At 46.8% G+C, this 26518-nt stretch overlaps 1 protein-coding gene across 1 annotated transcript; it reads left to right on the top strand.

Moving 5' to 3' along the window:
- The first annotated feature begins 831 nt into the window (after positions 1 to 831).
- LOC136957373 (5'-AMP-activated protein kinase subunit gamma-2-like) lies at positions 832 to 26392 on the top strand. The gene is made up of 16 exons (XM_067251253.1): positions 832 to 1294; positions 6796 to 6867; positions 8498 to 8792; positions 15758 to 15984; positions 17255 to 17306; positions 19621 to 19730; positions 20005 to 20086; positions 21002 to 21060; positions 21447 to 21492; positions 21593 to 21647; positions 22505 to 22631; positions 22916 to 23081; positions 23167 to 23204; positions 23309 to 23455; positions 23637 to 23730; positions 23836 to 26392. Exons 1-16 carry the CDS (start codon positions 1208 to 1210, stop codon positions 24840 to 24842), a joined length of 2664 nt encoding a protein of 887 aa, XP_067107354.1. The 5' UTR covers positions 832 to 1207; the 3' UTR covers positions 24843 to 26392.
- Positions 26393 to 26518: the final 126 nt, after the last annotated feature.

Here is a 26518-nt window from a genome sequence, read left to right as displayed (position 1 = left end):
TAATAATATTTTTCCTTAAAGCACACATTATCCAATCGAGCGCTGGGGATTTACCGTTCTGACCAATCAAAGCGCATTGCGGTTGAGTCTAACCGCTTTTGCAAAAGTAGAGTAGGCAGTGACCTCGTGCGTACAGTCAATGATAATGCTGAAACCAATCCATCCGTCAAATTATGTTGCCCACTGTTTCATTTATATGTACATATTTATACTAATGTTGGATTACCCTATTGAATGTTTATCCTAGCATGAAAAAATGTGCTGTTGCATGTGCTGTTACAGATGCAGGTCTTAGGCAGTTCATAGATGCAAAAACGTAGGCCTAATTCTATACACTTCTATCAACTGTTGAATTCACATAAAGGTAAACTAACTCGAAAAGGGGAACTGGTGAAAAGGTGCGAAAAACAGCGTTTCTCTGACAAAAGCACTACTGTAGAAATGTTGGACAATATGTAGATTAATATTCGTGCTCACCGCGGGGTGGCCGTGTCCGCCCTTAAGAAGAAACATCGACCATGGGCTCCACTCAGAAAGTTCAAATAACTGAGCTATTCTATTTGTAACCGTCGTGTAACAACGTGATATTCTAGCATGGTTTTATGAGACCGCACTCAACTCTGATTGTACGTCTGTCATCATGATCTTGTTTTGATACCGCATAGGCGTTATCATCATCAGCCCAGAACCAGTGTAAAATAGAAGGAAAGTGACAGCTTGGAATTGTGCGCACAGCTTGACGCATCAGTTGGCACTAGTCCTGCCACGGTGAGAGCTATTATTTACTGGCGGCCAGTCAGCGTGCGTGCTACAGTAAGCTCTTCGCAGATCCATCTCAAACCTAAAGCGCGCACCTACACCAGCGAGCGCACATTCCAATCAACACATCAGCTTTGTTTGTACAATTTCGATAGGCGAATATTTGCGCGTGAGACTAGGTGGGGTTCTTAAACGGATTATTGATCCCGTCGAAGTTGCATCTACAACAAATGAATGCGGATATAGACAGTAGGAAATAGGAATCATCCTGCAGCGAGGAACGTTCCCAGCTTCAATATTCTACACCAAGCTGTCCTGTCCACCACTCCCAAGTGGTCGGTGGTACGTAGGCTAACATATACCTACGATATAGGTATTTCCGGACAGACACTTAACGTTTCTAGGCTACTTTTACACAAAATATCGAGTTTTCTGTCTTTCTTATGAGATGGGAAGCACTGTGGCGGACCCCAAGAAGAGAGACGTGAAGAAGAAGAGTGTAAGGAAGAGGAGATCGCTTCGGCTGAACATGCCCGTGAGTGTGACTGACGTTCTAGCAACATAGGCTACAGGCTGAATCTCCTGTAGTATGGAGATAGGGACTGTTACTGATGGACATAATGCGTCCCCCTTCCCCCCTCCAGTAGCCTGGTTGTGGGCGGGGCAGGTTTGTGTTTGTTGGACAGCTGACATGCATGCTATAGTTTAGACTTATATTGAATCTGTGTCAGGGGAACATAAGTCCCCACAGGACTCAGGAAAACAATGTACGGCATATATGCCACTCCGCACCTTTAATTACGACAGCAGCAGCATGAACATTTAATAACAAGTATTATTATAATGTTGAACAACAATAAGATAACCATTAAATAGAGGCGTTTCCCACAGCACTTAGGAACACCGGAGTAGAACGTGGGAATTGGGTGTGCTGACATTTAATGAATTTAACTCGTAAAGTTACTGCATGCACTTCTTCAGTTTCATGCATTTGGGGACATGTGAGTTTTTTTGCCAATGTGTAGAAAACACAATACACACCAGACTTCTCTCTCTCTTTCTATCTCAAATCAAACCCTAAAAGGTATAGGCTTAATGAGTCCAGTAATCTCATCACCAAATGGCAGTTAATGCAGCCATTATAATAACTACAAGGCTAAGCCGCATGGGAGGAGAGATGACCTTCCCATCACTGACACAGAAAAACGACATTACCCAGCAGCCACTGAGTCATATATAAACCACACTACCCATGATTCAGTGTGTTACAGTGCATTAGGCAAAAGGTCAGTCTGCAAGGAGAAATAGGGGCAGAGTTCTACAATCTGCTCAATCTCATGCTTTTCTCCTCTCATTTTTGATGATTCATGAAGATCGTCCTGTGAGAACAATCGTGTTTTCCATCCATCCGAACACAGGCTCTCACTCTCTGAGCCATTCCCATGGTCACAGGAAATGGCTCCTTGGTCCACTCATGCGTTTCATCATCACCCTCATCATCAACAACAACATTCAAAAACAACAATGCACTCTTGTTGTGCGTGGTGATAGCTCAGCCCCTCTCCCATGTGTCTGCTCCATGGTATGAAAGGACTTCTTGTCAGCTTCATCTGTTTATTTGAAAAAAGACAGACTGAAAAAAACATAATCTATGTTTGCACAGGCCTACACACCAGTCCCTGCCAAAAAAACCCTATCAATCAAAACCAAAACACACTCCTCCACAGACAGCCAAATGCCAGTGTCTTGTTTGAACCAATAAAGGTGTTGTCTGCACATAATGTGCCCTACATTATGTATAGAATAGGTGTTATGTTTGTCAGTATGTCCGTATAAAGAACGCGTGTTTGTCTATCTTTCTGTAGAGAGATTGTGTGTTGATCGTCTATACGTGTGCCGAGCAGGGCACACACACAGGTCTCTGTGCTGTTGTGGTGCACTGGCCAGTCTGCTGTTGTATTGTATGGGGACAGCAGCCTGCTATAGTGTTTACTGCACTGTCTACCTCTGTCAATGGAACCACATAATCCCCTGGATACACTGAACTTTGGTAGCAACACACACACAGAGATAGAGAGGAAAGGAGGTCAGAGTACATTTGAGGAAAGCCAGATATCAGTGTGTAATAGTGACCCGTGTGTTAGTAATGACCTACCTGAGTTGGACAGTTGACTTACAACAGTTTGAGCATGATTGCAGGAAGACCGGTATGTGTGTGTGTGTGTGTGACACCTGTTACTGCTCTTAGGCTAGGAGCTATACTATAAAATATGCATCTGAACTTTACGTAGAGGAAATGTCAAACTTCCAATACTACAGTAGTTTACGGTTTTGTTTAGTCTTGTTTGTTTCTTTTCCCTGAGCACACACTTGATGCTAGCCACACTCTCTGGCCTTACGAGTGACAGCAGGAGATTTGGGATCCCATCTGGATCCCATCCTCACAACATGTCCACTGTGCTAATGCTGCTGGGGTTCATGCTGCTGGTGTCAGTGACCGCAGCCAGCTGAGGAGAGGCCTAGCTGAGGTTGCCAGTCCTCCGCAAGGTCCTCTTCTACGCACATATCATTGAATGTAGAAAGATCAAATCTATGTTGCGCAACAGCTGCAGGATGTTTTTCCTGCTCCCATGACTTTAATGAAGACCTGTTTGTCTTTTCTTTTTTTTCTCCTTTTTTTTAAGCAGTTGGCATTTCTTACAGTTACTCTATACTTTACCAGTGGCGTGTGAGGTATGTTGTAGTCAGAGAGATGGTTAGAATCCAGCCTTTCTCTCTCTCTCTCTCTCTCTCTCTCTCTCTCTCTCTCTCTCTCTCTCTCTCTGTCTCTCTCTCTCTCTCTCTCTCTCTCTCTCTCTCTCTCTTTCTTTCTTTCTCTCTCTCTCTCTCTCTCTCTCTCTCTCTCTCTCTCTCTCTCTCTCTCGCTCTCTCTGTGTTTTTGTTTGTTCATTTTTGTGTGCAAGTGTTTTATTTGTGAGGGGGGCAAGGTTTTGGAAAATCCACATTCTGGCCATGATGTAGAACAAGCTTTTTGGCCAAATAATGTAAAAAATGAAGACACACACGCAACCTACACACACAGATGCACACACACGCACACACAGATCCAAAATGTCCATAAAACCAATGAAGCAGCTCGGTCAAGCGCTGCCTTGTCCAGGTACTTAAGAACAGATCTAGAGTCAGAGTGTGTGTTCAGCTACATGGAGTGAGTCTGAGAGAGGTCACGGTCAGCTGATCTGAGACCAGCTGCTGTACGCACAGAGGCTGGGGTGGAGGATGCTTCTATGGAGTCAGTTGGCTGAGCGGTGAGGGAATCGGGCTAGTAATCCGAAGGTTGCCAGTTCGATTCCCGGTCATGCCAACTGACGTTGTGTCCTTGGGCAAGGCACTTCACCCTACTTGCCTCGGGGGAATGTCCCTGTACTTACTGTAAGTCGCTCTGGATAAGAGCGTCTGCTAAATGACTAAATGTAAATGTAAATGTGGTGACCTCCTCAGGGGTCAGGGGTCAGGAGGAGGGTTGTCGGTCAGTAACTGTAGCTACAGACAGATGGGAGAAGTGTTGAAGCCAAGGAAGAGGAAGAAAGGGAGGAGGAAGGATGTGCTGTGAATAGACGGGCCACTGACCTCCATCCAGAGAGAGAGAGAGAGAGAGAGAGAGAGAGAGAGAGAGAAAGAGAGAGAGAGAGAGAGGAGGGAGAGGGAGAGAAATAGCGAGCTGCTCACGACTACTATCCAACACTAGACTAGTTCCTCCCCTCTCCTCCGTGTCCCTTCCCCCTCCTTCTGCCTTGCCTGAACTCCCATCTCCTCCCCTTCACCCCCTTCACTCCCTCCTCCTCTCTTTCCCTCCCCCTATCCTACCCCTAGCCTATCCTGATCGGTCTCTCCTCTGACTGGTCCAAGGCTCCTCAAATAGGATTTGGCAGGCCTTGAGGAAGAGGTTTAGGTAGCCTATCTGATTATGGCCCAGCTAAGCAGACCTTTTGTAGTCATCCCTGGGACAGACTGGAGGACTGTACCTACCTGACCTGACTGGTAAGTGTGTGTGTGCATGGTTCTGTTTTGTGTCTTCAGCAGTGTTCAGTTTCTCTCTCTTTCTCCCATTCAAACTGACACACACACCAGTTCTGCCAGACCACCACTCACATTGTTAGTGTAAGAGAAACACTATATTATTGTTGTTGCTTTTGTCTTTTAGCACATGGATATTGTCAAAACTCCATGTTCACACTGTACTGTTTGAATTCAAGATAGCACAGTGCACTTTAATCATCACGATAGTCCAAGCCCATTTTGTCAAACTTGTGTAAACTTTACTTGCAACCTCTTGTGTCCTTCACTAGAAACATTGACTGTTTCGTCTGGTTACCTAGGAGTGTTTGTTTTTGACACTTTGTAAGAAGCAGCTAGTCTCTGGCTCCAGCATCAAGGTTGGAAGGAGACAACAGTGTCAATAATGAGTCAAGAGGCTTCCTGTCCTTCTCTGCTTGGGTCCTTGTCTGCTTCCCTGACAGTGTAGACCTGGATGGGGCTCTTCTTATCACCTTCCTAAATTTTCTCACGTAGTCTGTATTATGTATAATGCGGTAGAAGTGGAGGAGAGCAGGAAGGACATTCTTTTTAATGACTGAGACGTCCCTGTCTCTAGATCGGAGATAAGGGCCAGCAGGACACATACACAGTGTGACTGCCAGCCCAAGGTCACCCGTATGGCCGTGTTGGGACACACAATCTACTTCCCTGTGATATACGAGGCCATTTACGTCTTTGTGGCTGTCCACAGATGTGATTGGATGGGAGTGTTTATAGTGTGTGTGTGTGTGTGTATGTATCACTGAGGATTTGGCCTTCATTTCTGCACATGGTTGGGGAGACTTGAGTCCTTCAGTCAGTTGTCAGTAGCAACAAGGATTTGTGCCAGTTGATCTGGATCTGAGGAGATGTAGGCTGAATGTTCATGTACTCTGCTGGCTCTATTCTTGTAGATGTGTATGTGTGTATGTGTGTGTGTGTGTGTGTGTGTGTGGGGGGGTTGGTATTGGAATGTGTGTGAGAAAATGTGATATATTGTCCCAGTTGTAAGTGGAGTCAGATGGCTGAGCGGTTAGGGAATCGGGCTATTAATCAGAAGGTTGCCGGTTCGATTCCCAGCCGTGATGTTGTGTCCTTGGGGAAGGCACTTCACCCTACTTGCCTTGGGGGAATGTCCTGTAAGTCGCTCTGGATAAGAGCGTATGCTAAATGACTAAATGTAAGTGTGATGTTAGCGTCATGCTGAGTCATGTTTAGAAGGTTTCAGCATGCAAATGAGCCCCACACTCCTCTCTAACTGGCTCTGGACTTGTGCCAACTCTCACTCTCTATCCTTCTAACTATCTCTCTCTGGGTCTGTGGTCCTTTATAAAATCCTTCCATTCTCAGTCTCCACATGGAGGAAGAACGGGGCAAAGGGCTTTTGTGTGTAAGTCTGCCTTTCAACATTGTGTTTAATGACTCTAAAACCAACACTCTTCACAGATACTTTTGTGTGTTGTGTGTGTTAAGGGATTAACTGTATCACTGTGAACTGAATCTATTGTGAAGAAAAGTTCAGTTGCATTCCGAGTGTTAAATACATACTAAAGCGTATGCTACTCAAACACCAACACCAAAGTGTGTTCAGAGAAAAATTCTAAATATAAATGTTGTATATGTATTTATAAATATATAAAAAATTAAGCTGTTTTCAAGGAGCTGTAAATGGTGTAGGTGTTATTTCTCTAAAACAGTACTGACAGTATGCTGTAGCTATATTTCAGCTATACACCAGTGTCCGTGAGGTTGTGTTGCTGTTGGTGTACTCCAGGGATCTAGTTCTGGAAGCCTTCGTCGGGACCCCGACCCTGCAGAACATGACTCCCACCTCGCTGACTGTCACTCCTGTTACAAATGATGTGTAGTAATCACTTTATTCTTTCTCTCCTTCCCTCTCTCTCCCTCCTTCCACCCTCTCTCTCTCTTTCTCTCTCTCTCTCTTTCTCTCCATCTCAGGACCTCAGTTCTTTTGCCATGCCCTTCCTTGAAGGGGAGGCAGACCATGTGGACAAGGACAGCTCACACAAGGTACGGTAACTTTCTACACCAAAATAGTAATTTAAAACATTACAAATTCAACTTATTTGTGCCAGATGGATCGTACCTCTCATTGCATCTCATGTAATTGTTCTTCATGTCACATTTAGCTTCCTGGGGATACCCCATACTGTCTCATAGGGAACCAATACTCTTAACTGTGTCATAAGTAACTCACCATGCTAGCCTTACCATGCAAGTCTTAGTCTTAAGTAAGACTTCCTGTAAATCTGTCTTCACCTTCCTGTCTGCAGTGTCTGCTTCCAACACCATACTGTGTCATCATTGTGCACTGGATCTCTGTATTGGTCCGTACTGTCACCTTAATGCCAGGGAATGAGCTATCCCTCTGGTGATTATGTAAACATTGGCATTGTTACCATGTTTGGTTTGATTATTGCTCTCAATCGGATGATTACCCTCTTCTTTCACCGTTAGCAGTGCTAGGGTATGATGGTATATTCTTGCAGCTTTACAGTAATCTCTCTCGCTCTCTCTATTTTTTATTATTCTTATTTGTCCTCTCCCTGTATCTTCAACCTTGAAGTATGAAGGTCACCCTCCTTTTCCCTTTCTGTTATCAGAGTTGATCACTGAGAACTACAGGCTCCACAGTCCATCAGCTGAATGGTGTACTGTTAGAAAGCTAGATTATGGTAAATGTATTGTTATCTGCTTGTGTTGGGTTGCAAAGAACGAAAGTTTTTTCTTAGTTCCCTAATTCCATCACCACTGTTTCCTCGTTCTTGAGGTCGGCCTCAAATGAATATCTAGTGGAGAAATTATTGTTTTTACTACGGTGACTGTATTCCATTATGTTCTGGGAAGTTTACAGTAAACAGTTAAACACCGTGTCTCTGTGTGTGTGTCTGAGAGAAAGAGAGAGTGTGCATTTGTGTCCCTTTGCTATGGGAAATGCCTGTGTCTCTGGCACTGAGCCAACATACAGTGCCATGTAAACATACTGTGTCAGCATGTAGCTAATCTGTTGATTACTACCTGCAGCACTGACCAGGGCATTGCTGCACACTGAGCTCTTCACAGACACAGATATGGACATGGTGTCAGCATGTGATGCAGAACAACTAGTGACGTAACGTTACAAGTTTTATGATTACTGCCCTTGTCGAGTACTGTTTAGTCGCTGAGCGGTTTAATAGGCTCGTACACTGACTAGGCTCACTGTGCGAACTCCGCTACAGATGGCGGCTGCCATGACAAACTGTCTGTTGGTGGCATGGAGCGACAGAGAGAGGAGAGAGAACGGAGAGAGAGGGAGAGAGAGGGAGAGAATAGAGAAAGAAAGGGAGAAACAGAAATAGAGAAGAGCAACGAGAGAGACTGAGAGAGAAGGAGAGGCTCCTGTCTGTGTGTGTTTCCATATGTACATGCATATTCCTATGAGGCTGAGTCTCTCTTCCTCTCTCCTCACACTGACCAGACAGATCTTGGATGCAGCACCATCATAGTCATCATCATCGTTATTATGTAACTGATTTGGTTTGTAAATGGAGTGAGTCGACTCACAGACAGCAGCAAGCATTTTAGACATAAGACTATTCTATTCTATTCCAGAGTCTAATGTATTCTAGTTTCTTCTATATCTTGGTGCTCCCTACAGGGTGAGGGGAACTGCCACTCTGCCAGCCCCACCAAGGGCTTCTTCACACGGGGGCCGTTCAGCCGGCCCTCCAGCCCCAAATCAGCCCCGGCCAGGACCAAGAACAGCCCTGGCTCCCCCAAGACCATCTTCCCCTACCCTCCCTCCTCGTCCGCCTGCCACCAGGACTCCCCTCCCAAGTCCCCCCGTAGGTTGAGCTTCTCCGGAATCTTCCGCTCGGCGTCACGTGACTCCGCCTCTTCTTCTACCTCCACCTCTCCTGTCAGCATCAAGCTGTTCTCCCGTGCCAGGAAGGGTAAGAGGCTGCACCCTCACACACACACACACACACACACACACACACACACACACACACACACAGACTCACTCACTCACTCACTCACACACACACACACACACACACTCACACACACACACTCACCCACACACACACTCACACACACACACCAGGTCTCTAAAACCCTAAACCGAATGACGAGCAGCTCCTCTCAACACCTTTCAAAAAATTATTATACTGGCCTGTGGTTGATATTTAATGTAAGTGTGTGAGCGTGTGTGTGTATGTGCATGCATGTGTGTAGGCAGTAGTGTGGGCGGTTGAATGCTGATGTAGCACACCAGGATAACACATACACAATACAGTGTGGCGTCACTCAAGCTTATATAACTAAAACAAACACACACTCACACACACTAAAGTGGGGTTCTGATTAGAGCCCTGAAATGTCTGGAATTTTGTTTTGATGGTAGACCAACTGCAGTAATGACACAGTAGTACTGCCCTCAATGTGTGTGTCTGTGTATGTGTGTTTGTGTGTGTGTGTGTTCTTCCACTGGGCCTCAGCTAGTAGAGAGGTCAGGCGGCCTCAGTTGTGAGACCAGATGATGTTCAGTACCAGTCAGTCTGCTGGACCACCTCCAACTGTCATCATTACATAACCAGCACTGTTAGGCTAGTTAGCTATGATGCCACCACTATGCTGCTCATGTTATTATTATGGTATTGTTCAGTAGAGGTCAAAAACAAGAAGAAGCTCATTTCTGATGTCAATGTTTATGACCAAACCAGTATGGTGGAGAACCGTGAGTTCTACTTTAGGTCCCCTACATTGCTGTTGGTGAAGCCTGGATGCTGGTTACCGAGGGCCATCTAGTGGCCATTGAAAGTATTACACCCAACAATGGACCACTGTAAACTGGAATGGACCGTTATGTAACTGATCTTGTGATGTAAGAGAAGAGCTGGAGAGATAGAGACAGACAGAGATAGAGAGAGAGTAAAAGAGAGACAGAGACAGACAGAGAGAGAGACATACAGAGAGAGAGAGAAAGAGATAGAGAGAATAAGAGAGAGAGACATTCAGAGAGAAAGAGAGTAAGAGAGAGAGACAGAGAGAGAGAGAGAGAGAGAGAGAGAGAGAGAGAGAGAGAGAGAGAGAGAGAGAGAGAGAGAGAGTCACATCTGGTGAGGACACTCACACAGCAGGTGATGAACATTCAGGGTTTAATTTGTCCACCTGACCTCACTCTGCTCGAGGCTCCTTTATGTGAAAGGAAAAGTAAACACAGATAAACACTTCAAATCACTTACACATAAGAATATGAGACGATAGGCAGGAACATGAGTGTGTGTGTGAGTGTGTGTGTGAGTGTGTGTGTTTGTGAGAGAGTATTTCTGCACTGCTGTAGGAGATAAGGAAAGGCCTTAAGCATGGCTTAGTCAAGCTGACACACACACAGACACACAAACAAGGAGAGAATTCCTTCATGGTTAAGAGGTTTTATTCATAGAGGGCCAACAGGGATTCCTAACGGTCAGGTCTGTAGAGACTCTAACTAGTCAAGGTCACTAGAGGACAACAGTGGGGTGGGAACGAGTGGATGTGTGTGCGCGTGTTTGTGTGTCCATATCTGTGTGTGTCTGCACATGTGCCTGTATATGTGTCTGTGGTAGCTTTACTAGATGGGAGGCAGACAGATAGAAATAAACTGAACCAGTCAACACCAATGGCAGACAGCCAAGGAAAACAGAATGGTAGTTTTGGCCTGTTTGTTGTTGCCTTTGCCTGTATGAGCAGCTTACAGAACTTATAGGAGCTACAGGGGTACTGGTCAGGCTCCTAATGCACCACGTCTCAGTCTCCTGAGACTGGTCTGAGAGTTTATTAAGTTTAATGTGTCTAGACTACTTAAGCACAAACACACAGAGACTAACACACACACACACACCCACACACACAAATACACTTATGCACACACCCCTGTGGCCCCTAGACTCCTGCCAAGTTCACTGGAACAAAGTAGCAAAACAATCTGTTCACACCCTCCCTCTCTCTCTCTCTCTCTCTCTCTCTCTCTCTCTCTCTCTCTCTCTCTCTCTCTCTCTCCACCCTCGCCCCCTTCTTCACCCTGTACACCTTTTTTCCACCCTCCCTCCCTCCTTTTATCTGTTCATTTATCCATCCCTCCCACTTCTTCTCTTCTTTCCGCCCTCCATTTATCTCATGTGCCTTTTCCTTGCCGGAGATCAGTTCTCATCAGACAGAAGAGGAAGAGAAAAAGGACACACAACCACACACACACACACGCGCACGCACACACCACAGGAACAATGCCAGCAGGACTGCCAGCAGTGCATCACAGAACTGCCGAGATGAAGGAATTAAAAGTTACAGTAGCTACAGAGGGAGGGAGAAAGGGTGAGAGGGAGAGAGAGAGACAGAGAGAGTGGGTGGGAGAAGGAAAGGGAGGAGCAAATGACAGGCAGAGGGAGAGCAGAGAACCACACATAGAGGTTAACTCATTTTTATTCTAGCTTCGTCACAACTACAGGAGGTCTCTCTCTACTGTATTCCCTCTGACTGTCTGCTTGACCAGTGTTGTTGGGACCAGTCCTGGAGGCTTAGAGAAGGAGGAACAGAGACGGAGAAAAGAAAAGACGAAGGAGAAAAGAGGGGAAAAGAAGGTTGCAGTTCCTCATTCTACTTTTCTGGAAGAGAGAAAGACACACACAGGGGTAAAGGGAAAGAGAGATTTGGAATGTGGTCTGTTATCTGCTGTATGACAGACTATCTAATCTATTTACTAGTGTCTGGTTACATTCCCACCAACCCAGCCTCAGCCCCAGCCTCAGCTTCAACCCCAGCCTCAGCCTCCAGTATGTCTGGTTGTTGCTCTTTTTAACCGTTGCTTTAAGCCATCCGCCCGCTCCGACCAATGAAACGCTTCGGCAGCCTGAAGGTGAACAGGAAGAGGAAGGAGCAGGAGAGACGGACAGGAAGGAGGCAGTCCGAGCCCCATGGGCCTCTGGGATACAGTAAGCAGACCGTCAGCATTAGTCAGATCAACTGTTGAGATGTAGAGCTGGATGATGTTGATGTGTTAGAGTTATTTGTACAGTGATGTCATAGAACTCCTGCTGTACTTGGCGTCCCGCTTTGGAAATCACACGAATGCTGAGATTTAGAGAAAAGCAATGTGGATTGAAGATAAACGGTATCAATAGATAGTCAGTTGGAGTAAGAGTGTTTTCTAAGGAACATTATCAGAATGTTGGGTGTCCGTGATAGAAATGTGTTTTTTTGTCTCTGTGTGTAGCGTGAGTAAAGTATGTCATGTAAAGAGGTTATCGGGGAAGTGTGTAGAGGTGTTGTTTTTGTAATTCCGGAGGAGTGTGTGTGTGTGGCTGCCAAGGAGACACGTTTAATTATTTAGGCTGACAAGACCGAGTGGAAGTGAAGACATAGAGTGACCCATAAAAACTGGATACTTCACAGTTCTATGGATTCAAACTCAGAGACACACAAACACAGACAAACAAACACACAGAACACCACATGCCTCCATCTTGTGTGTCCTACAAGCACCTGCTGAGGGTTGTCTTCAGTTGTTACTCACACCGTTTGGTCTCAGAGATCAAGGACCGATGCAGAGAGGGATGTTGTAGCAACAACTCTGCTGTCCTCAAAAACTGAGGTTGTGGCCACCTTATCCACCTTTCTGCCTTTCTTTACTCGGGGGGAGAGACCTGATAAAAGGTGGTTGCCTCTGCACAAACACTCCCTCTCTCATCACCACCTCTTTTCCTCCTCCATTCTGTCCCTCCCCCATATCAGTCCATCCTCCCTGGGTCCCATACTCACCTCCCTCCTCCACCTTCCCCTCTAGTTTCCTGCACTTCTTCTTTTCACCACTCCTCTCCTCTTTCTTCCTACTCCCCTCCCTCCTTCCCTCCATCCTTCCCTCCCTCCTCCCTTCACCCAGACCCCGCTGAGTCACGGTATCAGTCAACACACGCATGTTGCAACAGCCTGCATACTGACAGAAGGAAGAGGGGGAGGAGATGCAAAAAAGGAAATGAAAGGAGAAGAAAGGAGAGGAGAGGATAGGAAATCAGAGGCTGAGGTGAAAGCTGTTGTGGCCCTCTGGCAATACTGACATTCACACAGTGTATCTTACATAACCTGTCTGTTACCGGGCAGAAACAGGTTGAGTCGTGACCCCACATTACACCGTCTGGGTCGCCAGGGATGTAATCTCACAACCACCACTGACTACTATTGTTAGGCTAGAGCACACCTGACTATTGTTGCTCTACATTGAGGTCTATAACGGGTGCTGCTGTTATCATGATGCTGGCCGAAGGCCTATGAAATCATCGGAGAGGGGCTGAGAGAGGAAGGGAGAAAGAAGGAAAGAGAGAGAGAGAGAGAGGGGGGAGTTAGAGAGAAAATACTAAAGGGAGGGGTAGTAATAGAGTAGGGCTTAGTTTTTTATAAAGCTCTATAATCACAAATGAAAACAGCTGTGGAATCTACGTGAAACAGAGTTTTGTTTTCTTCTTCACAGTATTCTCAGCAAATGTTATGTGCTGCAAAAGAATGTTATCTTGCCTTTCAACAAGAAGTTTATCTGCTTCACATAGTAGACTGCAGGGGGCACTGGCAATTCACTTTTGTGTGTGTATGTGTGTGTGTGTGTGTGTGAGAGCATATTTGCGTTTGTGTCTATGTGTGTGACTGTGACAAGTGTCAAGAGAAGTGTTATATTCACAACAGTTTTTATAGACACTGGCTACTTTCTTTCTTTGCTATGCATGCTGGGACAGGCTGTTGATTGCTCTTCCCCTGACGTGTCACTCAACCCAGACACAGGTGGCAATTTCCAAGAACACACAACACACAAATATCCACAGACATACATACATACACACTCAACACTTTCCCACTCTCTTTCTTTACAATCCATCCCTGCCTCGCCCCCTCTGTCTCTTCTCTTTTCCACTCTCTCTCCGTCTCACTGCCTCTGGTCTGTTGCCATGGTAGTTGTCTCTCTCAGTCTGGGGTCTGATGCCCCATGTTGAGTGTGTGACTCGGTGGAACACTCAGAGCCAGCGGCTCTCTGCCTGCCTGCCTATCTAGTTATCATCACCAGCTCTGTCAACCTGAGATGACCCCACCAAATACCTAGTATTGGTATATTTAGTTATGACATGGTATTGTATAGTGTAATATGTCATAGTATTATAAAGCATAGAACAATATATGAGAATAGAATAGAACAGAATAGAGTATGGAACAGAATGGGGAGTAATAGCGTGCTACTGTAAGTCGCTCTGGATAAGAGCGTCTGCTAAATGACTAAATGCTAGCTTGCTATAAGTACATGTTGTATTAGACTGAGATCAGGGTTAGAATGTAACCCTGGGATTCCAGAGAGGTTGTGCAACAGTGTCCAGTTGGTGCCTGTGCTGATGGAGCTGTTGTCAGCCAATCAGATTGGTTTATTTGATCAGCTGCTTGATGCTACGGAGAAGTCTGGCCAATCAGGTCCATCTGGAGGAGGAGGGAAGAGGACTAACTGTTAATGGGAGCCATGGAGGGGGGTTAGAACTATAAACACTGAAAGATCTGGATTGAGGTAGGGTAATGTGTGTGTACTGTATGTGTGTGTGTCTGCTCATGTCAGCTCCAGTGCTGAGATCGACTAGCTAGTCCAGGTCATGCAACTGAGATGATCACCATAATCACATCTCAGTGCCTCTCTATGTTCTCACTCTTCCATATGTTCGCTCACTCTTTTCCTCTTCTCTCTCTCTTTCTGCTTTGGAAGTGAGGCTTCCAAAATGGCTTCCAAGCCATGTTTAATTCAGATGGACTGGTACACTGTTTTGTCTGGGTTTGGAAACACTGAGTTCCCTCAAAGACCCAGCCTCTCTCTCTGTCACACACACACACACACACACACACACACACACACACACACACACACACACTCTGCTCACCATCTGTAGCCTGACTAACCCAGACACACTGCTCGGAGGTATTCTAAATCAGGGATGACAGCGAAAGAGAGAGACGAGGGAAAAAAGGGAACAGTTGTGAGTGTATGAGTGTATGTGTGTGTGGGTTTGTATGTGTGTGAGAGTGTATGAGTGTATGTGTGTGGGTTTGTATTTGTGCGAGTGTATGAGTGTATGTGTGTGGGTTTGTGTGTGTGCGAGAGTGTTTGAGTGTATGTGTGTGGGTTTGTATGTGTGCGAGAGTGTATGTGTGTGTGGGTTTGTATGTGTGCGAGAGTGTATGTGTGTGTGTCATCTTTCAGCAATAAGCTGATGATTCAGTAGCTCTGACGTTAATGATCCTTGTGTCTTTACGGGGCCGAAAGGAGGGATATACGATGCACAAACACACACATGCGTGTGATGCCTCTCAAATGAGCTCATGCAGGATATCATGAACCTGCAGTTAGAATGCATTCGATAGTGAATTCCTCTGTACATTACTGTTATGCTGAACCAGCAGAACCAGAGTAATCAGCCAGCTACCGTTTACTGCAATTGACAAGTGCTCATAGATCACTCCTCCTAAAGAGTGTGTGTGTGTGTGTGTGTGTGTGTGTGTAAGTACATACATGTGTGTGTACAGGGTGCTATGTTACATTCACCATATCAGGTAGCCAGAGAAACTCAGTCCTTCTCTGTCTGTGTACAGTCAACCAGAGAGTGCAGTGTAACTGTAACGGGCAGGATGCTGGTCAAAGACACTGTTAGCTAGTTACCAAGCGTCGTCCCTCTGTAGAAACACAACCACACATGACCAATGTGATTGGGTGACATGACCTTATCAACGGGTGATTGACAGCTACTGCTGTCCACATGTCCAGAACGCTAATCTCAAGTCTTGTTCATTGAGAATCATGTAACCCTATTCCTCTCTCTCCCCCTCTCTCTGTCTTTTCTTACACCCTCTCTCCCCCTAGCCTCCAGTGTGTCATCACCCCCCTCGACGCCCTCCCTGCCCCCCTATCCGGCCTCCCAGCCTGCCCCCGCGTTCCCTCTGGAGTTGTATCGAAGTGAGCCAGAGAGGCTGGAGACCCGCCTGCGTTCCTACTCCTCTCCCCCAGACACAGGCCAGCGTTACAGCCCGCACACATCCTCCTCCAGGCCTCCCCACACACCTTACACCACCATCGCTACCTCGCGAATGGTACGTATTTTACATATCCCCATTTCCTTTCCCTCACTGCATCCCTCATGTATCCCTCCCCATCCAGAGTCTCCATACCCCATCCACATCCAATGCTACTTTACTTGTAATCTTGGACACCCCCCACCCTCCTTCTCCTTTCCACCTGCTCTCTCACACATCACTCCCTACTCAGTACTCCTTAAAGTTCTCGGTGCACCTAACAGCAGGCCCGTAACGGAAACACATGAGGCCCCCCGCAGAATAAGCCTGAGTGACCATCTGACCTACTTCGTCATGTCACTTACCTAGCTAACAAAGAAAGCACAATTAAATATACTTTCCTTTATTTTTATATCAACTCTGGAAACACAGACAAGACAATAAGGCCCCCCATCCCTGCGAGGCCCCTCCGCGGTGCGGGGGCTGCGGGGGTCATCTTTACGGGCCTGCCTAACAGGCTACAACTGTTGCCCACGCCTTTCACGGGATGTTCCTGGCTGGCTGCCTATCTCCCCTGATATAACACGTAATTGGATGTGTCCTATCTATGGCTACACGGATATACCGAGTTGAGCTTACGGAGCGCTTTGAACTACTACTAGTTTAACTACATTTCTCCAAAGGGTTAGAGCGGGGCTGCTTACACCGTTCCTGTTTTTAACTATCTGTTAAATGCTGTTGTTTTCACCACTGATCAAAGCGTTGTTTAACACGCCTACCGCTCACTTGGACTGCAGCAAAGTGGAATGTACCATTGGCTCTTTATAGGGGAATTCTAGGCGATCAAGCTTACTTGCTTTTAGTTTGTCACTGTAGGTAGCCTACTGTGTAAGCTACGTTTCCAGGGGAATGTATCAGGGATGTAGGCTAATGATAAAAACGAGTTTAGTTTTGAGAAATCTGTGCCACATCATTTTCAAACGAAGCGGCATGCATCCATGTTAAAAATCAATCACTTTCGCCAGTCACGGATTGAGGGAGTTTTCACGTTGTTGGCATCGCTAGAGGAGACAGGAGCGACAGACGATAGTAACCGAGGTAATGAGCCTGCAAGCTAAACGGATTCAACGTGGCCTCAAAATTATTCCGTATTAACGAATGTAAATAAGACAAGTAGACCAGGATTTTCTACTCTATCACCGAAAACCGACTACCGCTGGATTCCTGCGCTGCCGGTTTGCTCGTATTCAGACATTAGCTCACGGATACGGAGTGAGGAGGTAGAGGGGACACGAGTGCCCGGTACACTACTAGCAGCCGTTGTGACTCGTGTGTGTCCTGTCTACAGGTTTACGCTGTTGCTGAAGGCATGCTGGAGAAATTGGACCCTGACGATGCAGGTAAGATGGAGCTTCTTGCAAACATTTCTAGAAATCCGATGATGTAGTTAGAGCTCTGCGAGAGTCATCATCACATTTGCTTCAAGTCGTGTCAACCATTCTCAACTTGAGCTTAATTTCTGCGCAGAAAAATAGAGCTAGTTGTCTTTCTGCAGTCAAATGTATAGACGGAATGCATTTTATGTACAGTATTTTAGTTTGAATAGTTGTGTGTGGACATCCGTTGCAGTTTAAGTTCGCGAGATAGCTTATACCGATGTGTCAGACTCCGCAACATCAGGACCATCTCAGTGTGTCGGGGAAAACGGAGCGTCACTGTCTGTGTATTAGGGGAATTCCGCCCCTCCATCTTTGTGTACTTTCATTGTGTCTTCGACGAACCTGTTGTTCAGAGAAGAAACCTGCTTTAAGTGTCGCTTTGGCGGGCAGCCAAATAAGTAGTACTGGGGTGGGTGACGCTGCTAGTGCACTAATCTGTAATGAAAGGAGACTAGAAGCTGAGTGAGTTCATAGGTTATTGAGGGTCTGTCCTGGGACGACTAGTCAACCTTAGTGACTAACATTAGACCTAGTGGTTTAAGGGTCTTGGAGACTGTGGTCCATAAACATGGATTCAGCTTTATCCCGGCCACCTCTTCCACCCCCCTATCTACCCCCTCTCCTTCCTGGGAGACCATTCTAGGTCACACAGTCCCAGTGGAGCTGACCGGGGATTGAACATTGGGTCTTTTACAGTGAGGCACCGAATCAGACACACTGCATTGGCTCAAAGCTTAGCTACACAGACTCAAATATCATTGGTTTTTCATTCCAGGTTTGTGTAATGACATTACATTGCATGGCATTTGTTTCCTCTCAGATAGTGGCTGTTTTATCGTTAACATGGACAGGATAAATGGCATTAAACATCTGGTGACAGAACAACGATGGTTTTTGTTCCTCATCTGAAGTTAAAGGCATTTTAGCCTGCCGGTTTATTTGCAAGTGAAAGGTTAAAGGCTTTTAACAGTTAGCGCAAGCGGTTATTCCAAATAGCCTTCTGCAATGGGTCAATGGGAATAGTTCTTCACAGTACACACACATACCAGGCTTTTTTCTGAACAATAGATCCATTCTACTGTAACTCAGTCCAGTGATTTGCCAAGGTGGCTGCCGTCCAGAGCAGAGCAGGGCAACAGTGCTGAGGTAAATTCTCGTGCTTACACACCCTGAGCTGTTTAACTGTGAAAGATTGGTTCATACAAATACATTTGTAAGAAAGAGAGAAAGAAATAGAGGACTTTTGGGCTTTAGTGTCATGATGTCCTCTCCTTGATTGTATATGTCAGGCAGTCATCCAGTCATCCAGTCCCCCAGTCCTCCAGTCCCCCAGTCCTCCAGTCCCCCAGTCCTCCAGTCCCCCAGTCCTCCAGTCCTCCAGTCCTCCAGTCCCCCCAGTCCTCCAGTCCCCCAGTCCCCCAGTCCCCCAGTCCTCCAGTCCCCCAGTCCCCCAGTCCCCCAGTCCCCCAGTCCTCCAGTCCTCCAGTCCTCCAGTCCCCCCAGTCCTCCAGTCCTCCAGTCCCCCAGTCCCCCAGTCCCCCAGTCCTCCAGTCCCCCAGTCCCCCAGTCCTCCAGTCCCCCAGTCCTCCAGTCCTCCAGTCCCCCAGTTTCCCAGTCATACAGTCCTCCAGTCTTCCAGTCCCCCAGTCCCCCAGTCTCCCAGTCATACAGTCCTCCAGTCTCCCAGTCATACAGTCCTGCAGTCTCCCAGTCCTCCAGTCATACAGTCCCCCAGTCTCCCTGTCCTCCAGTCCCCCAGTCTCCCAGTCCTCCTGTCCTCCAGTCCCCCAGTCCCCCAGTCCTCCTGTCCTCCAGTCCAGTCGGGTCATGTGTGTGTACTAGGCCCCAGATGGAGACCATGTAGGAGCTGAGAGGAAGAGCCAGCAGACAGGTTGCCCGACACATTGTCTCTGTGTGTGCCTGGAGGTGAGCAGCAGAGTAGACAGATAGGGTGTGTGTGGGGCTGGAGATGAGGTATGGAGAAGCAGAGAGAGGAAAGACTGAGTGTATCATTAGGCCTGGTTACCCAGGTGGCGAGGCAGCACTATTATGGGATGTGAGTGCCAGCTCTCTGGACGAGGAGGGAGAAGGTGTTATAAAGGAGGGGGAGCTTGAGTCCCCGCAGCCCAACGTTCTGTTGTGTCGACAGCTTAGTAACCTGTACGGAACTGACTCAGCTGGTCTGCAGACACCACCATCAGCAGGGTCAGATAATTGCCATGGCAACAAGCTCTGTGTGTGTGCTTTATCTTTGTGTGTGTGTGTCTCCCCCCAGCTGTTGAGAAATCCGAGAGGGATATCTACATGCGCTTCATGAAGTCGCACAAATGCTATGACATCGTTCCCACCAGCTCCAAATTGGTGGTGTTTGACACCACCCTACAGGTAGGACCTCCACCTTTCCACCCCTCCGAACCTCCATCTTTTCTATCCCTCTCTCCATCCTTCCTGCCCACCGCCTTCACCCAGGGACTGTCTCAGAATGATCAAAAAGAAGGAATCATGTGTGGGAGATTAGGTCTTCTCTGCACCCATACTGATGTCCTCATTAATGTGTAACTACGTCTGACTGGCTGGACTCACTGCATGATATTCTATTCCGTTCCTTGTCATGGTATGGATGATGATGATGAGGAAGATGGGTGTTTCTGTGTTGCAGGTGAAGAAGGCGTTTTTCGCCCTCGTGGCCAATGGGGTGCGAGCGGCCCCATTATGGGAGTCAAAAAAGCAAAGCTTTGTGGGTAAGGAGGAAGTGTTCGTCACAATGTGGTGTATCTATACTGTCTTTTTGTTTGTCAGTACTACACTATGTATATGTGTGTGTTTGTCTGTGTGTGTGCTCACAGACTAGCAGATGGACATTAATGGGAATACAGCTTTTTTATCCATTTGAGTCACCCCTCTCCACCTCAGGCTGAATGGATGTCAAAGAGTGAGACAGAGGGATAGAGAGAGATAGAGAGACATAGACGGAGAGGGAGAGAGATGAGGGGGGAATAGAGAGGGAGAGAGAGAGAGAGACAAAGACAGGAATAGAGAGGGAGAGAGAGATGGAGGGGGAATAGAGAGAAAGTTGGAGTCATTGTGTGTTTCTATTTTCTTGTATTAGAGAGTGAGAGAGATAAAGAGAGAGTGTGTCTGTGTGAGAGTCTAGTCTCTATATTTAGCAATGTTTCATTCTGAGTGGCTTTATCTCCCTCCCTCCCTCCCTCCCTCCCTCCCTCCCTCCCTCCCTCCCTCCCTCCCTCCCTCCCTCCCTCCCTCCCTCCCTCCCTCCCTCCCTCCCTCCCTCCCTCCCTCCCTCCCTCCCTCCCTCCCTCCCTCCCTCCCTCCCTCCCTCCCTCCCTCCCTCCCTCCCTCCCTCCATATTGTTCAGTTCTCTCTCTGTCCTTTCTCTATCCTTCTCTTATTACGCTGTCTTCCTGTCTGCCCTCTATCCCTCCCCCCTTCTAACCTCTCGCTCTCTCTCTTTGTAAGGCAGAGAGGTAATCTGTACATGTCTGCCCTCTGTGCAAAATGTTTTTGTACTTTGATTAACCAGCTGTGTTGTCCCATCTCTCCTCTCCTGTCCTTCATCTCTTTCACTTTCTTTCTTTTCCTCCTCACTCCTTTCTTCACCCCTCATCCTCATATTCCCTTTCATTCCCTCTTCTCAGGTATGTTGACCATCACAGATTTCATCAACATCCTGACCAGGTACTACAAGTCTCCAATGGTAGGTGAACTTTCTCCCCTGACCTTTGACCCCTGGCACTGTGACCTACTGCAGCCGACCAATCACTGTCCAGGCTGGCTTTGAGGTCAGCATTGATGAGACGAAACGACATGTAGAAGCTGCCTACTAGTCTTGCCTAATGAGTGTAGAGGAAGTAGGAAGTAGCTACAAGAACTACAGAGATAGATTTGGACGTATGTCTGGCCTGAATGTCCTACAAACATCAGTTCCCAGCAGAGTGGAGAATTAGTAGGTCACACACACAGTCTCTTTCTCTTTCTCTCTCATCATCCCTCTAAACACACAGTGTATAGTTGATGTTTGTGTGTATCCCTTTGGTCATGTATGTGTCTCTGAGTTCATTGGTGTGTTCTAATGTGTTACAGGTTCAGATCTACGAACTGGAGGAACACAAAATTGAGACATGGAGAGGTGGGCTGGACCCAGCTTTCTCTATGATGTATAGAGCATGTCTGTGATGTGTTCATGTGTGTGTTGTGTTGAACTCGTGTGTTGTGTGTCGTGTCCACAGAGCTGTATCTTCAGGAGACCTTCAAGCCTCTGGTGAACATCACACCAAATGCCAGGTACTGTTGGGGCTCCTGCAGAGAGGAAGGGGGGGGAGAGACAGAGGAGGAGGAGGAGGAGAGGGAGGGTGTGATGGAGGGCTGTAGGGAGAGGGGAGGGATGGTGTGATGGAGGGCTGTAGGGAGAGGGATGGTGTGATGGAGGGCTGTAGGGAGAGGGGAGGGAGGGTGTGATGGAGGGCTGTAGGGAGAGGATAGGGATGGTGTGATGGAGGGCTGTAGGGAGAGGGATGGTGTGATGGAGGGCTGTAGGGAGAGGGGAGGGAGGGTGTGATGAAATATTTTAGAAAGAGGTCTATGCGCTTTCCAAGAGAAGGACCTGAATTATTCAGTGTGTGTGTAAAATAAACCCCATCACAAAGACAGAGAAAGAGAGACTGAGGGAGACTCTGAGAAATGGAAGGGAGGAGGAGGGGGGATGGAGAGAGCAAGGAGTGATTTGAAAGATGAAGGTAAAGTGCTGGAGAGATTTCTCTGGGGAAATCTCCATTCTATAAATCTCTGCCTTGTGGGACTATATCATTCTATTCATGTAACCGCATCTATAAATTCACATTAAATGAGCATATGTGTGTGTTTGTACTGTTCATATTCTTTTGTGGCTCCCTCATGCACATTTATACATGTGTTTGAGCGTGCGTGTGTGTAGTCTTCAATCTACAAATCATCTTAGCCTTGTGTTTGATGCACCGTCTAACGATTTATTGACTTGAGGCCTTTCTCCTCCTCCCTCTCCCTCTCTCCCTTTTTCTTTTCCTCCCTCCTTTTAACCTTCTTTACTCGCCCTCCCTCCCTCTATCCTGTTTCCAACGTCTCCCCCTGTGTATCCTCCTCCCCTCACCCCTCTTTCTCTCCAGTATCTTTGATGCGGTATACTCCCTGATCAAGAACAAGATCCACCGTCTGCCTGTCATCGACCCTGTTAGTGGGAACGCCCTCTACATCCTCACACACAAGAGGATCCTAAAGTTCCTGCAGCTCTTTGTGAGTCTCCCCTCCACATCTGATTGGTCAGCTCTTGTGTCACCAACACAGACCACCCATCTGATTGGTCAGCTCTCGTGTCACCAACCCAGACCACCCATCTGATTGGTCAGCTCTTGTGTCACCAACCCAGACCACCCATCTGGTTGATCACTAGTTTCACTTACCTTGAACTGAACAGGAAGCTCAAACCTGGATATAAACTAACAAGTATGCTGCCATCTACTGGACATGGTGGGATTGACTTCTGTCTCTGTGTCTCCGTGTGTGTGTGTGTGTGTCAGATGTGTGAGATGCCCAAGCCAGCATTCATGAAGAAGACTTTGGAGGAGCTGAATATTGGGACGTACAGTAACATAGCCTTCATCCACCCTGACACGCCCATCATCAAGGCCCTCAACATCTTTGTAGAGAGAAGGGTCTCTGCCCTTCCTGTAGTTGACGAATCAGGTACAACTGTGTTTGTGTGTGTGACTGAATGGGTGTGTGGGTTTTGGATGGTCTTTCTCTGACCTTGTGTGTTTTGTCTCCTTAGGGAAGGTTGTGGACATCTACTCTAAATTTGATGTCATAGTAGGTTCCCTCTTATCATATCAATATGAAATAATCATTGTACTTCACCATGGCTGTCTTCTCACTCCCTGGTTCTCAAGTAGTTCTCCAACCTGTGTGTGTAGAACCTGGCCGCTGAGAAGACCTATAACAACCTGGACATCACGGTGACCCAGGCCCTCAGACACAGGTCTCAGTACTTTGAGGGAGTCATGAAGTGTAACAGGATGGAGACTCTGGAGACCATCGTAGACAGGATAGTGAAAGCTGAGGTGAGACTCACACACAGTAGCAACTACTGGAGACAAAGCAAAGTGCTCCTACACACACCACACTCACACACACACACACACACACACACACACACTCACACACACACACACTGACAGAGGCTTAGAGACTAGTTTTCTATCATCTGTTTTGTCTTCTCATCCTCCCCCCCTTCTCATCCAGGTCCACAGGTTGGTAGTGGTGGATGACAACGCCAGCATAGTGGGGATTGTCTCTCTGTCTGACATCTTACAGGCACTGGTGCTGACCCCTGCTGGTATGTATACAACACACACACACATCACACCAAAACCTTCCTAATAAATGAAATATGCTCTCTGTCAAACCACCCCTCCATTTTCCTTATCTCTCTTTACTCCAGGTATTGGCAGGAAGGAGTCAGATCCGGAAATGGGACCGAAAATAGTGGAGCCACTGATGGAAACAGATGTAGAACCCGCAGAGGCAACTGGAGAACTGGAGGGGGAACCACCTGCAGAACCAGACGTAGAATCACTTACGGAACCTTTAACTGAACCGGAGGAAGAATCACATGTGGAACCTTTAGCAGAACCGGAGATTGATGCACAGTTTGCTGAAGAAGCACTGACTGAAGAAAAGACAGAGACTGCTGTGGAACAAGAGGCTGGGGTTGAGGCTGAGTCTAGGGTTTCTGAAGCTGGGGCTGAGACTGGGAGTGGAGTTGATGCTGAAGCTGGGGCTGAGGGTGGGGCTGGGGTTGGGGATGAGGCTGAGGCTATTGGTGTGGATGAGGTTGGGGCTGAGACAGGGGGTGGGGTTGACACTGAGGCTATGAAGGATGTGGATGAATTAGAAGCTGTCGTGGAAGTAGAGGCTGACACAGAAGAACTACAAGAGACTGAGGCAGAGACTGAGGCAGAGACTAAGGCAGAGACTGAGGCAGAGACTGAGGCAAAGACTGAGGCAGAAACTGAAGCAGAGACTGAAGCTAACATACATATTGATGCAGATAGCAAAACGGAGGCAGAGGATGAGCTAGAGGCTGATATAGAGGCTGGGGCAGAGGATGAGCTAGAGGCTGATATTGAGGCTGGGGCAGAGAGTGAGTTAGAGGTTGTGGCAGAGACTGAGGCTCCTTGTGAGTCGGATGCTAAGGTAAGAGTTGAGACAGGAGTTGAAACAGAGAGAGAATCTGAGTCAGATGCAAGGACAGAGACAGAGGCCGAGACAGAGGCGGTGACCGAGGCAGAAACAGAGAGTGAGGCAGGCCTACAAGACGAGTCAGAGGTCCAGACAGAAGTAGCAGAGTCTGATGTTGATCTACAGCTGGAGAGTGAGGCTGAGGCAGAGAGCTCTGAGGCAAACACAGAGCAGAATGAGGCAGGGGCAGTGTTAGAGGCAGAGTGATGTCAGAACCAGGGACTCTCTGTGATTGGTCAGAATTGACGTGAAGTTACGCTGCCGTGATAGGAAGTAAAGGAACAGGATGGGGGTGGGTCATAGCCCCCAGGCTGATGTGGAATTGGCCAGAAGGCAGGCTTGGAGAGTTATGATTGGTCAGGGTTAATGTGGGTCTCTCAGAGACAGGTGGCTGATAGAACTTTGTCAGGTTGGAAAGAGGGGTTATGTGGGACTTGTGAGTGAACCTAACAGGTTTAGCTTCGGTTTCCCCCTCCCCCTCATCGTTACCCCCCCCCTATCTGAAGCACCTAGGATAGAGTACACTGTCATCAACCCTCCTTTAATTCAAAACCAGGTTTTACCTTGTGTTTGTTGGGATTGCTTGATTCCAAGCCTAAAAAGACAGGATATTTAAATGAGGACCACAACCCATGTCCAGACCCCACCCAGTCTTCTCTGGGCTCTCTGCTCTCTGGGGATCCCTGAAACCGTGCAACCTTCTTTTAAAGCCTTTTCAGTTTTCAGTAGTGATATAAAAGTCTGTGGCTCTGTGTGTGGTCCTCTGTCCGGATTAACTTTAGGGCTTGGGTTTCTGTTGATGACAATGGAGTCAAAAGGCTTAAATGTTGTCAAGCTTGCCTGAGGAATATTCTAGAATCAACAAGAGGAAACTCTTGTTTCAGATTCACATACTACTTTCAAAATATTTATAACATGTTCTGTTGTTTCCTACCATCTGAAATACAATATCCACAATCTTTATTTGCACAGGGTTCTCAGGGAACTAAGCAGAGAGGGGAGTGTGTGTTGGGAGAACCCTGTTTAAGACCAATCCCCCATAATGCACTACTTCTCTAATGTCATGCTTGTGCGTCATTGGTGCCTTTCATTCATCTTGTGGCCCACCATCACCATGTCTTGGGAGAGAATATAGAAAGGGAGGAAGAGAGAGTGAGTGTGTGAGTGAGAGAGGAAAAGAGTGTAATTTAATCTGAATGTGAATGTTACAGCAAACCAAAACCATAGTCCAGCTATGGATGATATTCCCTACTGCTATAATCATCACTCATAGATTTATTTGCTGAAATCAAGATTATTTAAGAATCAAAGTCTATTATTTTCATGATATGTTCATCAACTTGAAATGATGCTGTAAAGATAAAGATTTAAAGTTGTATTTATTTATTTACTGACAAATTTGTGTTTTTTGTTCTGATATCTTGAAGATGGTGGAATTGGAGAAGAGATAACCCACCGTATGTCATAATGCAGCCAGATGTGAGACATGCAGAGGCATCTGTTCTCTGTAAGCAATCAAACTGTAAATAAAGACAAACCATGTAAAAAAAAAAAAAAGAAAACATTACAATAAGGTGAGATGAGAATGGAAGTTATGTGTTGTATGGATGTTTGAGGGTTTAGCGCTATGTTGTGGTGCTTTGGTGGAACTGCAATGAGAACGAGACGTTTATGGTTTCCTGGAAACATAGCTTTGAGCTCTTAATAAATTGTTGTCTTTTTGGCAATTGGCAAACCAAAATTATAGCTGAAAATGGACTCTGGTAAAAGTTGAAGTGCACGTTTTCCTTTTTTTCCCCACTTTTTTTAAAAACTTTTTACTACCTGTTTTAGTGTCACACTGGTAAATGAACCTCACATCATATTAATACAAAAATACACTA

This window comes from Osmerus mordax, chromosome 15, assembly GCF_038355195.1.
Source record: "Osmerus mordax isolate fOsmMor3 chromosome 15, fOsmMor3.pri, whole genome shotgun sequence".
NCBI lineage: Eukaryota > Metazoa > Chordata > Actinopteri > Osmeriformes > Osmeridae > Osmerus > Osmerus mordax.
Note: the sequence above shows the minus strand (reverse complement) of the source record. Positions and strands in the feature narration are given on the sequence as shown.